This window comes from Balaenoptera ricei, chromosome 17 (assembly GCF_028023285.1).
Source record: "Balaenoptera ricei isolate mBalRic1 chromosome 17, mBalRic1.hap2, whole genome shotgun sequence".
NCBI classification, from domain to species: Eukaryota; Metazoa; Chordata; class Mammalia; order Artiodactyla; family Balaenopteridae; genus Balaenoptera; species Balaenoptera ricei.
This window is the reverse complement of record NC_082655.1, coordinates 76,424,546-76,438,217: the sequence shown is the minus strand read 5'-3', so window position 1 is coordinate 76,438,217 and position 13,672 is coordinate 76,424,546. Positions and strand designations below refer to the sequence as shown.

General features: G+C 39.0%; 1 protein-coding gene across 4 annotated transcripts in view; it reads right to left on the bottom strand.

Moving 5' to 3' along the window:
- TOX (thymocyte selection associated high mobility group box) overlaps positions 1-13,672 on the bottom strand; it is a 294,925-nt gene that overhangs the window by 17,076 nt on the left and 264,177 nt on the right. For all 4 annotated transcript variants that reach the window (XM_059901468.1, XM_059901469.1, XM_059901471.1 and 1 more), the window contains one exon: positions 3,603-3,683. In XM_059901468.1, the coding sequence (XP_059757451.1) occupies positions 3,603-3,683 (81 nt within the window). The remainder of the gene's footprint in view (positions 1-3,602; positions 3,684-13,672) is intronic.

The following is a 13,672-nucleotide window of genomic DNA, read 5'->3' as shown; positions in this document are numbered from 1 at the left end:
GAGGGTGTGGAGAAAAGGGAACCTTCCTGCACTGTTGGTGGGAATGCAAATCGGTGCAGCCACTATGGTAAACAATAGGGAAGTTCCTTAAAGAACTAAAAATAGAGCTACCATACAATCCAGCAATCCCACTCCTGGGCATATATCCGGAAAAGAGGAAAACTCTAACTAAAAAAGATAGATGCCCCCCAATGTTCAGAGCAGCACTGTTTACAAAAGCCAAGACATGGAGACAACCCAAATGTCCATCAACAGATGACTGGTTTAAGAAGATGTGGTGTGTATATATATATATATATATATATATATATGTATATGATGAAATATTACTCCGCCATAAAAAGAATGAAATACTGCCATTTGCAGCAACATGGATGGACCTAGAGATTGTCATACTAAGTGGAATCAGTTAGAGAAAGACAAATACTATATCACTTGTAAGTGGAATCTAAAAATAATAAAATGAATCTAATATATACAAAACAGAAACAGACTCACAGACATAGCAAACAAACTTTGGGGAAAGAGGAAAGAAAGCGGGGGCCGGGGGGATAAATTAGGAGTATGGGAATAACAGATACAAACTACTATACATAAAATAGACAAGCAACGAGGATTTGCTATGTAGAACAGGGAACTACATTTACTATCTTGTAATAACCTATAATAGAAAGTAATCTGACAAATATATACAACTGAATCACTTTGCTATACACCTGAAACTAACACAACATTGTAAATAAACTACTTTAAGTGAGCTCAGAAGAGAGAAGGTCGACACTCCATCCTGACTTCTGGGACAGGGGGTTAGGGAAGCAGGTCGAGTGCCCCGTCAGGACCTGGGGACAGCACAGCCCAGCACAAGGGCTGAGGGAGTGGGAGGTCAACACAGGGCTTGGGCACTTGTTGCCTACGTGATACTTTTCCTCTTCAGTGAAATGCTGACAATCAAGCCTACTTTGAGGGGTAAGGTATGGGGAGTGAGGGAAGTCATTCACATAAAGTTATCTTTTAAAATATAAATCCGATCACGCCATCCCCCTACTGGAACCCATTCAGTGGCGCCCCTTTGTACAGAAAATGAAACCCAGCTCCTTTCACCGTCCTGCAAGGCCTTCGTGACTTGGCCGCTGCCCATCTTCCCAGCTTCATCTCAAACCACACTCCCCTGTTCACTCAGCTCCAGCCGCACTGACCACTTCTCCGTCCAAGGAGGTATTTTTGTCCCCCGAGCCTGCATTTACTGCACTGCCTGGTCGGCTCTGTCCCAGGCTCCCTGTGTCCTGCAAGCTCCTGTCTTCCCTTGCTCTCAGCTCCAAGGTCATATCTTCAAAGAGGAGTCAGCAGACCACCCTATCAGATGCCGTCCTTGATTTCCCAGAAGGCTTCGATTCACAAAGATCTTGGTCATTCATTAACTTATGTTTTCACTAGTGGTCTCCCTGGACTGAAGAGAAAGTTCTTTAAGTGCAGAGGACGCACCTGCCAGTTCTCCACTGTGTCCTCCGAGCCTGGCCCAGCGCTCGGCACAGACCACGTGCCCAGGGAAATTTACCAAATGAACACATGAATGAGTGAACGGAGAAGATGGAGCTCGGCTGTCACACTGTGGTTACCTGGATTTGTGACTATTATTATCATGTAGCATTTTATGATTGTACCTTCAGATCTTTAGATCTTTCAGAATAGGGAAATAATTTATAACATACTAAAAAAAGTATAACAGAAAAATATATGTGTAAATATGAATGGCTGCTATTTTCCTTGTGATAATTTTAAATGGAAAAGCAATGGATTTTTATATATGTTTCTGTGTGCAATCAGCGGATAGGCTGGTAAATTTTCTGCACGTGTCTGCAAGGTTGTACTGCAAATATCCCATTCACATACAACATCAGAAGGCCATTTTTCTAACCTGGAGAGGGTGTTTATAACTATTCTTCATTTTGTATACATACAATAGATAGTTGTACATAAATAGACATTCAACAGCTCCAGCAAAATTCCTGCTGCCAAAGAGAAGAAAAACGTCAGAGTAAGCTATAAAGAAAGTGTTTGGTTTTTTTAAATGCAGAAATGGCAATTCGCAGCATTTACACAAATTGCCGTATACTGAGGGTTGCAACTCTGAGAACGAATAGTAAGAAAAGTTGCAGCTAAGAGCAAATCTGAGGACACTTGTTTTGAAAGTAAAGCTTAGTCAGTATTATAGCATTCTGGCAATCTGCATAACATTAAGCAGAGTGCTTTGTATTGGGACTGACACTTCATGTATTGATTTGCTCATATGTAAAATGTTCTGACTAAAACTTCTATTTAAAATGCTCAAGAAGAAACTTATCCTGGATGAAATAAGAAGAATTCATATGCCCCCTTACATCTTGGGCATGTTAATCTGAATAATACCAAGTGACTATACAACCCAATTGTTGGATGGATCTAATATTTTGCACCTTGTTTTTTTGCTATAATTTTACATACATGCTGTGAATTCTATAAATATACAGAAATGTGTGACGGTATCAGCAGAAAATATAAACAGCTTCAAAAGGAGTTAGAAAAATTAGAAAGTGTGAGATCCATAGTGAGATAGTACAGATGAGCTAGGAATTTTAAGGTTAAATAATAAATATTAAGTTTTCCCACAATGTCATACCTTAGAAGTGGAATGCAAAGTTGCATTAGACCAACAGGGTACCGAAATTTCTTATGCATTTGTATTTTGTGCTCCGTTTTCTTCTCTGTATCATATATTCAGTATATGTTTTCCCCAAGAAAAACTAACTTGTATAATTACTTTAGAGTTGTTGGAAGGGGAATGGATATTTGTGGATAAAAGAGAAAGTATTTTTCATGGGTGAATGGAATGAAGTCCAGAGCCCCACCCGCACTGAGCCTGGCACCAGCCACATCTGGACTTAAGACGCCACAGTGTCCAGTTCTCACAGCTTCAGCCCTGTCTCTGAGGTTACCTGCCTGAGAAATCTATAAAAGGAAATATAGCTTTAATAATCCAACACCAAACAGAGTTAACTCTTGAGTCTTTATACCAGCAAGGGCTCGTATTTGAGGTATTCTAAAGCATAAACTATTTTAGTGGTGTTTTCATTTTCAAATGAAATGATGCATTTTTTTCATTTGTTTGTTTGTTTTGGTAGGCTTACATTCTGATGATGTTGTAACGAGGCTAGGATTAAAGACAGTTGGCATCTCCTCAGCAAAGACCAATGGGATGGGGTCAGGGTGGAGGGCAATTTAAGCATGGAACATGGTGAAACAGAAAGTTGGTTAGGGATTAAGAATGCACTGTGTCTAACCCACAAAATCAGTAATCCACAGGTGGGCAATAGTACACAAAAGGATGGATGGAGGACCATCCACCAGGTGGATGGATGGAACGACACCAGAGGACGTTGTTCTGGTCCTCTAGGTATGAACAAATATTTTCATAACATATAGCTTTGCTTAGGATTTACTTTTTCTTCTTCAGCAAAGGAGACTGTGCAGAAATGCTAAAGTAATCTTTTATGCTTTCACATGACCATCAGAGTCTGCAATCAGATGGCCACAATCCATCCCAATACCACATGGTTGCATGTTACCTTGGATACCAGGCTGGCTCTGTATGCTGCTAGTTGCTTCAGGTACTCCTTCTTTGCAGCCTCTGTTTTCTTTTTATAGACCTGTAACAACAGAGAGTCTGAAATTAGAAAGCGCATCTGCTTTTGTTTCCAGAGAAGTACAGTGCAGAATGATAATTGTGTGTGTTCACACACACACATACACACACACACACACACACACATAATATAATAATATACATCTCCCCAAAGATCGTGTTTTCTTACTGAAACAAGTTTTTAAGAAGTATGGCAAGAGATTAGATAAGAAAAAGATTAACTATAGTAAAATTTTCCATTTTCCATAAAGCATATGTACAGATTTATCTGGGGTACTTTGACAGTGGAGGTAGTTGGCTTAGAAAGATACTATTGATGAAGGTTCCCAGGGAAAGACACTACATGTGAATAAAGAAGTCATTCATATTTACATAATGGGCAGATAATTCTACAGTGCATTCAAATCCCGATATATATTCTCCTTGCTAAATATAAAAACAAGGACAGAATTAAAAGATGATCAATTATGTTCAATATGTTAATCAAAGAAACAGTTATGGAGTTTGCAGGTTCATCACTATTTTAAAATTTTGTGTCTTGAAGTTCTATTTTCAAAGACTCAGGAGTTGGCAATGGCAGTCAAAGTCACATTTGGGAGCGGGCTGGGGACGCTGAGTGGCCGAGGAATGCATGTGCGCCGTGTGGTCTGCTGTGGTCACGCCCTTTCCAACAAAAACACTGGATGGCATGAGTGTGTGGAAGCCTCAGTGTGAAAAGGTAAAAATGTTCAGAATTGAATTTCAGTTTACAGAAGCTTTTCATTTTTCATAGGGGATCATTTTGCAAATACAAGTAAAATCATCCTAAAGTGAGCAAAAGTACCAAAAAAACGACTTGCTGGTAGGCTAAAGGTCACATTGCTAACTTAAACAGAAAAAAAGTCATAAGAGTCAAAAATGAAAGACTAGCAAAGTGAATACACACGGCTGTCTGCTACCATTAAGCTCATTCTTTCAAGGCTTTAGAGTCTGTTTTTGTCAATCTTTTGAAATCACCCCTAAAGAATAAAATATTTTTCACCATTGGATGTATTTTCATCGATATGACTATTTTAAATTTCCCACATCTTGAATTTTACAGCAGGGAATGAGGCTTGGCTAGTATTTTGTAATGCTGAGCTCAAAACCAGACACAGATCCGTGTGAAAAGTGGCTTTGGAATTAGTCAAAATAGTTAAATATAAATTATGTCTAAAGACCAAGTATCTGCCAAAGTCGGCAGCAGAGGTCAGTTTATGGTTTCTGATGTGGAAGGTGGTTTGCTGAGCCCAGCCCCAACTGTGAAATTCACGGTGTGAGAAATATTACTTACTCCTGAATATTTTAATTAAAGCAGAACATTTTATTTAAGGTAAACAAATGAGTAACCTTGTCAGCAGAATTATAAAGGACCCTATGAAATGAAAGTGCTAATTTAAGGAGCTCTTCAGCCTAGTCTTTTATATTTGGCATTTTGGTATATTAAAGGCAATTATAATAAGGCGATTAAGAATTTGTGCAACGGTAACATACAATCATTGTGCCATCTTTACAATATATGGAACTAAAGAAACTTAAAAGAAATTTTTTAGTAAAAAGCCAATTAATCCTTTGGTTCAATTACAAGAGAACTCTTAATTTACTGAGCTAATTATTGGAAATAAAATTCAAATCCTTTTTTAGACATTCAAACATGAAAACAAATAAACACTAGATTACAGCACATGTCTTTGAACAGTATGATTCATGTATATTATATGTTTTGGTCAGCCACAATCAGAAACACAGAGCCCTCCCGCTTTTTATTGATTTATTTCTTTCTCCCAAGACAGATCTCTGTTTGTAGTTCTCCCTCCAATCTCTTCTCCAAGACATAACTTATAATTAATGACCTTACACTGACAATGTTTACATTTACTTTTAATACCTTAAAACTGTTTGGAGAGGGTTTTTCTCCCACACAGACAGAAATCCTATTCAGGACTTTGAAGCAAATATTTAGCAAAAATATCTTTGATGGTAGTACGCTTTTGTATACTAGAAGCATTTCTATCATGTTTTTTATTCATATGCTACTCTAAGTGACCCCCTGGGCAGCTAACTAGGGTTCATTTAGCTTCCAAAGGCAAATATTACACACTTGGGTCCATAGCATTGCCCAAAGCATCATTTTCTAAGTAGCACAGATAAGATGGTGTTGCCAGATGGCCAGATTGTAACATCTATGATCTTTCTTGCATTTGGTTTCTATTGAAACAGCAACAGTGTTACTATGGTGGGGCTCCCAGGGGTTAACGTCCCACAAGGTGTTAACTTCCCTGAAATTTGTTGATTAACAACCATGGGAGAAAGGTGGCAACTCAATGTGTTTTAGGCTGAATGTGTGCCCCCTGGTTTCACTGGGAGATCGATGTTGTTACGGGATACCTGACTAGCATTCAGAGTGCCCTGTTTCCTCCAAATGGCTCCCTATTGGCTACTGATGATTGGCTATGTGAGATCATCGTACAAGCGCCTAAATACCGCTTTAGAAAAGGGTAAACTCATCAAGTCACATTACACGGATTGATGGGTCTGCTCTTTCCTGAATAGATGCAGGTGTTCAGAGGGAGGATTCAAACGGTGGTAATTTCAGGAGGTATATTTCTGTAATTGTGTTTAAAGGGGGGGGGGTACCCTAGATCAGAATTAAAATCTGAGGTGGTTTCCCCGATAGTAATTTTGAACCTCCACCTTTGAGAACTAGCTAATGGCTCACATGTTATTCACCCTGTATGTCTCTATGATGCTACCTTCTAAAATTGCACAAGGATGCTTTCTGAATTCTATATTTGATGGAAATGTCTGACGAAAGACCTCAAATGTATGCGTGAATGATAAAAAAACATGTAAGAATTCCACATACTTAAATTCCTACTTCAGAACAGATATTTAAAAATCATCAGTAAAAAGTTCCTCAAAAACGTTTCAAAGCTCTATTTACGGATGGAGAAAGTCTTCTGCCTGCAGAAACCAAACACGACGCTGACTGCGTTTGGCAATGAACAGCCCACTGCAACGATCAAACCTTCTAATCTAGGAGGATAGGTCTGATTTATAGCAAAGTTAAGTTTGGGAAAGAAACGGTCTCTCTCTCTCAGGGAAAGACAAATATTTTAAAGAAATGTGATTCACACAGTAAATATTAGTACTCAGTTGAACTACAAAATGGCTTCCAAATGGTCTACAGCTGTTTGAAATAAAGTGCAAAGGTGGCCAGATGAGGATTTAAAAATCATAATACATCATTCATCATTTTCCCCAGCTCATCCAAACACTTTTGAATTCATCCTGTCCTAACTTAGTTATTTTGCTGTGGTTTGTTATTCTAAGAAAGCTACCATATCCTATCTAAGGATCACATCTCAGTGGTTAAACTGCAACATATATAATGGCTAAATTAAAACATACATCAAATAGCAATTCTAGAGAATCCAAATTCTGTTCATGTAATCTAGTGATTCTGTGAATCATTTTTTAAATGCTCTGCGTTCCAGCACGTGTAATATATATGTCTTATTGGCTAATAATCTCTAATTAAAACCAGCAGTTCAGTGTCAGTGAATATGATGCACACAAACAGAAAATATTCTAATACAACCTGTCATTTTGCTTTTTCCACTTTCTGCTCCTCCCCAAACAATCCATCTAACTTATACAGAAAAGTAAAATCTTACAAACACCATTTAGTTCCTTCTTCCTTCCCTCTTTTTTTGGCTCTGGCCCTTAGTTAATCTCTAGTTGTAGTTTATTTCAACTCTTTACAGTAATAATAAGAAAAAACATAATTCTTCCAATTCTGGATTTTATTCAAACACTATAAAACTAAAAGGCGCTTTTCTTTTTCGTTAACTTCAAGTGCAGTTTTTTTTTTCCCCAGTATAAGTTCATATTTATAGAAAATGCTTAGAAATACAGTCATATAAGAAATAATAATTTAATCACAATTGCCTGTCATACACAGCACTTGAGAAATTAATGTCTGCAGCGTCTTTGAATGCTGTTATTATTTAGGACAGTTAGAGCAAGTGCCACTGTGTTTTATACAGAACTTAGTCCTTAAACGCAGTTAAATTTCCATTTGTGTAACTTGCTCAGCATTTTCTTAAGCATTCCAGAACTCAGAGAACTTTATAAAGTAGTATTCAGAGCATTGAAAATATTATACAATGTGTCAAAACTCTTGCTATCGATTCTTTTTGGGATCCCTCCAACGCATACAAAGAGTCTACACAGAAATGGTGTGACTTGTTTTTGGAATGGCAGGGATCAGACGGAAGCAAGCTCCTCATCTGAAAAGATGGCTGCAAAATATATCTGTAGATTCATTAAATGAGGATGACCGGGGCAAGTATAATGTCATTCGATTATGCTTAACAATATATTGAGTATCTATTATGTGCCTTCATTGTGTGAGGAACTGAAGCTACAGAACCAAAAAGAGGCATTTAAAATATGCCTCTATTGTGTGCATCTTTTGTGTCAGGCACACAAGAAATGCAGACAACCCCCACCCACATATATATATTATACATATATATATATATATAATCAAATTGATCTGGTATCTAAGATCCATCTTTGCATCTTTGTTCATGCAAGGGCTCCTCCTGGCTGCATGAGATCTCCCCTTGATGCCTCTCTTAGACCCCCCCAACTGCAGGGCCCGTCATCTTTTTGTCTACAGCAGAAGCCCCAGCAGGCAGGGCAGAGCTTGGTGCATAGTAGGTGCTCAGGAAATACCTGTGATCCAGTGTATAATCCCTAGTCTCAGGTTTCTCCTCCCATGAGTCAGCACGGGCATGGGTGTTCATGGTAAAGTACCGAATCGCAGCTTCTAAATTAGAGTGCGCATCAACAGGAGTAGGAGATTTGGTCTACAGACAGACAGCCCGCCCACCCCAAACATGTTTACCAATAATACATAAAGCACAGCAGACTTGAGCATTATATTCAAATTCTCTCCCTGCTGATGTCATGGAACCTTTCAAGTGGGATGTCTGCTCCCTCTGTGTGTGAGCGTGGAATATTTCTACGTGTATTTATACCCATGAAGGCATGCCATAATCCCATTTATGTACCAATGATTATATGTATTTATACTTACCTGTGTTTTAGAGGTAAAATATGTTCACCATTGCATGTAATATTTCTAACTGCTGTTTTAAGTTTTTACAAATATAAACTTTTCTTACATTCTACAGTTTTTAAATGAACAATTATTTTATATATCCTTTACTCCTAGTTTAAAAAAATTGGGGAAAATGCATAGTGTTTATAAGGAACTGGCCAAGATAAACACATGCGTGAATGTGACAGTGCAATAGGATTTTAGTTAACCTGAAGTGCTGTTGACATAAAATCCACATTTTATCATAAGATATGGGGCGGGGGAAAAAACCCCGGCAGCATATCTGTAGTGGGTGTTTGAGCACCAGTGAGGAGTAAATGATTTGATTCCGTGGGCTCAGAGGATTTGTCAGCTGCCTCATAAGTATAATTCTGGCTCTTCATATCCCTGCTGCTTCTAATTTAGCAGGACAGGCTCATAATTGAAGCAAATTAACTATTTACACTTGCCACTTCTACCAGGGGAAGAGGACACAGCAGCAGGAAAGAATGAGCAGGAAATTACATTCTTCCCACTTGTGTCAGATCTGCCCTTATATAAACACATTAACAGTAATTTCATAAGGCGTCAAACATAGGAATAAATACTGAGGGATAAAATAATGAGGTGTTGCTATTGAGCTGAACTGCTATGGCTAATATCCTTGGATATGAATTATGCATCCTGAAAGAAGGCATATGTTACAATATTCAAACAGTTTCCCTGCAAGTGATATCTGCTCATTAGGCTCTGGATCTCGAGGTAAATCCACTCTCTGCTCCCACAACAGGGCTAGCTCCCATTTACAAAAATAGGCTCTCTGGGCACCGTGGGCTGTGGTTTCTCCTGAACACACCAAACTCTGAACAGGCCTTCCACTCCATTTTTAGCCTAACAGCATGTTTATTTAGCTCTTTGGCTGAAGCTCTAAAGCCATTTAATGTAATGTAAACAAGAACATTTTGTTTGTAATTTGCTAAATGTATTACAGCCCAACTGTGTCTCCAATTAGGAACTTAAGGTTCACTTAGTAATTTACATCTGGTTCTGATTTAAGGTGACTTTCCTTTCCCACTTAAGAACTGACTTTCCATGGCTAAAAAGGACCCAAGAACACTTCACAGCTCTTTGGACCAATCTCTTCTGCTTCAAAGCTGGACGGACTCTTTAATTTAGTGGGGTTTGATTTGCTCTCCGTTAACCGTGAACTCAGATCCCAGACTTAGACGACCAGAATCACAGAATTCAGAAGTAACGGGGAGAGACAGGAAATCTAGCTGGACCTTCATAAAAAAAGATGCTGAGGGTTGCTGAAACTCCAAGGAGTCTAATACAAAGGGCGTGATCTTGTTACTATTTTTCTTTCTCTGTAGGTTCCAGTCAGTGAAAGATAAGTAGCAAAGACCAACATCACAGCCACGCTTATGTTTTATTTCCCTCTCTCCATCTGGTGCCTTTTTTAAACAACTTAGTATGGCTCTGAACCGGGCTGTCTATTGTCTTAGGATTCATTAGCGTTTAAAACCTCCAGTTGGAATCCCAGACACAATCCTGCTCCCATTCCAGATTCAGCACCATCTTCCAAAGTATTAAAATGGAGAGATCTCTGACATGTGAAGTTTGTTCAGTGGCTTTGGTAGGAATGATTCATATGGGAGGTTTTGTGTTCCTGGAGGATTTTTAGCACTTCTTTCAGCTTCCTTCTGATTTTTCTTCTTTGAGAGATTCTTCATAGAAACCAAAGTACATATAGTTTCTCCCTTATCATGGCTTCTGAAAATAAAGATCTGTCCATCTGCATGGCTTCTTAGCCCCGCCTAAACTCCACAATGAGGAAGCATGTGACACAAACATACAGCAGCCCTATTAGTCCTGTTCCCTCTGGCTGGCAAGAAAACCTTCGATTGTAATCTCACTAATAGCTGTTTTTCCTTAAGTATTGTAATTTTCTGAGCCCCTAGTAAGTCATCAATAATTTTGTCCATTTTCTCCAGTTCGTGTTTATATTTGTAGCTGTTCATAATTGGGGGCTATTATGACAACGGGATTTTTGAACAATCGTGGCGCATGAAATCCCAGCCTTCTACTTGAACCAGCTGCCTACACAATGCCAACAGCATCACGTGGGGCTGTTCTGAAACATGCACATTTGTCCTAAATTTTGAAGTTTAATGGTCTGCCTCTAATCGGCTTCAGCAACATTCCTTTAAAAATACATAGCATGTGCTCCCCAATTTGAATATTAAATGAGAGTAAAATACAATTAATTTAAGCTTGAAATAGAGATATTATATTATGTCGGCACAATGAGTCAACATAAAGGGAAAGAACAGGTGGTAACACACCATGCTAACACTTTAGGATATTTTGCTGACATTCTCTTGATGCCCAAACGTGCGTCCCAGGTGGGCATGCACACTTCGCTGGCCATTCCTGCAAACTGCTAGACAGCGGCTGCCACGTGGTGTCCCAGCAGCCCCGTCAGATGCAATATGCTCCCTTTTGTAAGCGTGGCGTCTGATTTCATTCATTGGACCCTCTCTCTGCTTGTCCCTGGGATGGACTTGCACCCTGTATGTGTCATAAACCGTCCTTTTTGGCATACTCTGCAGTTTCACTATCTTTATTAAGCAAGATCATCTTCTAAGAGAAAAGGATAAGCTATGCTGAACCCCTGTCAAGTCAAAGGAACATAGGCATGGGGACAAACCATTTTCGAGTGACTCAAACTGCTCCCAATACCTTGTTTTGAAAATGGTGCTCAAATGTTAAAATATTAACTTTTCTAGAAGAGACAAAGATAGTTATTTCTATTAGTATATTTTCCTAAGCAATCTTAGCATAACTTTTTAAAACAACTGCATTTTGGTTATGAAATTGCTTTATAATACCCAATGAGTTAAATAGGGTAAGCTATTATATAATTTCATCCTTTATTTATAAAACAAATTGTTGAAAAAACCCCCAACTATTTCCATTAAGAGAGAACCCAGCGACTTCCCTGGCGGTCCAGTGGTTAAGACTTCACGCTTCCACCACACAGGGGGTGGGTTCGATCCCTGGTCGGGGAACTAAGATCCTACATACCATGAGGTACAGCCAAAATGTTAAAAAAAAAAGAGAGAGAGAGAGAGAGAAAACCCAAAGACAGACTCATTACAAGTTAGTTATTAAATTGGAAATAAAAGAGAATGAGGAAAATGTTTTGTCATCACAAGTATACTGGAAAGAGCTTACAGTATTGAGGCCTTGTCCCTATCCAAGAATACACACAGGGGTTGTCAAAGCAGAGAGAGAGGTATGTCTTGGTGCTTGGATCATGGGTGGAGCAGGGACAGGGATGGGGTTGGGATTCTTGGTAGACGTGCACTCAGTTCCTCAATCCGTGAAGCTGTAGTGAGTGGAGGAACGAGCCCCTCTACAATTCCATCATGAGTGTCCAGCATCAGGGGGGAACCACACCTCAGCTTTGGGAGTGTGAGAGCAAACTCATCTGAGTTAGGATAGAAACCAGCTCTGAAATCCTCAAACAACTATAGTAGGTTTTCAATGGAATCATAAAATACAACGTCAACCACCCTCTTAATTGTGAGATGAGTATTTTAATCGAATGCCAAGGAGAACGTTTCCGTGGTGTGTTTTCCATCCTCAGAGACGACTCTTGTAGCAGAGCTCCACATGGTAGGCCTGTGCTTTCCTATGAAGCCCTTCCCTGGGGCTGGCAATCTTGAAAAGGACGTAAGAAAGTGTGTAGAGATTTCAGATTGTAAAGGACAGCTTTGGCTTACAGTACAGGGGGGTTGGAGAGAACTGGGGGAGGAGGTTCTATGTTTCCTTAGCAACTGGTTTTACCATTACAACTATAATTGATTTCATGAATTGGTTAGAAAAAAAGTGTTAAGTTGAATGATAAGTTCTAGTGATAAGTTCTAGTCACAGTGTGGAATTTTAGACAAGTCAATCAACAGACTGGGACTCTGTCTTATTCTCTGCTCTACTCCCAGTGTCTAGAACAGTGCCTGGGGCACATAGTAAACATGCAACAAATATTTGTTGAAGGAATAAGTGACTGAATTTAACCATCTGGCCCCATTTCATAATCTGCAAACTTCAGATAGAAGTATCTATGAGGAAGGAAGACCTCTGCTGTGGGCTCAGCAGGTAGAAGAGCAGTTCCCGAGATAGGCCAGTCTGTATTTCTGCCGTGCTACTGAGGATCAGGACAAGGAACTAATTACCCTGGAAATAATTCATCATTATGTGGAATTACTTGACAAGTATTTTGGCAGTGTGTGTGAACTTGATATCATCTTTAATTTTGAGAAGGCTTATTTTATTTTGGATGAGTTTCTTTTGGGAGGAGAAGGTCAGGAAACATCCAAGAAAAATGTCCTTAAAGCAACTGAGCAGGCTGATCTACTGCAGGAGGAAGCTGAAACCCCACGTAGTGTTCTTGAAGAAACTGGACTGACATAACTCTCCTCCCCTGTTGATGACTTCTTGTGGCATTTCACAGACTGTAGATGGTCACTGCCTTCATGTCCATGTTAGCTAATGGTGTAAGATGACGTCTTGTCAGTATTACTGTTCTGCTAAGCTGCTTCATTCAGGTCTACACAATTTTTTTTTAAAGGGAACTTTGGTTAATCAAGTGATAACAGGGGACTTAAATATGAATTAGAATGAATGCAGGAAAAGAAAGGTACTTTTTCTGGCTATTTTAAAGTTTATAGGTCTGTTTCTCTTGAATAGATTATTATCATTACCTTGATTATGTGCATCTATGAATATGACACAATCAGGCAATATACATTTATTAATTACTGTCTTTGGCAAAAAAGTTAAATTATGTGAAACCTGGTTTT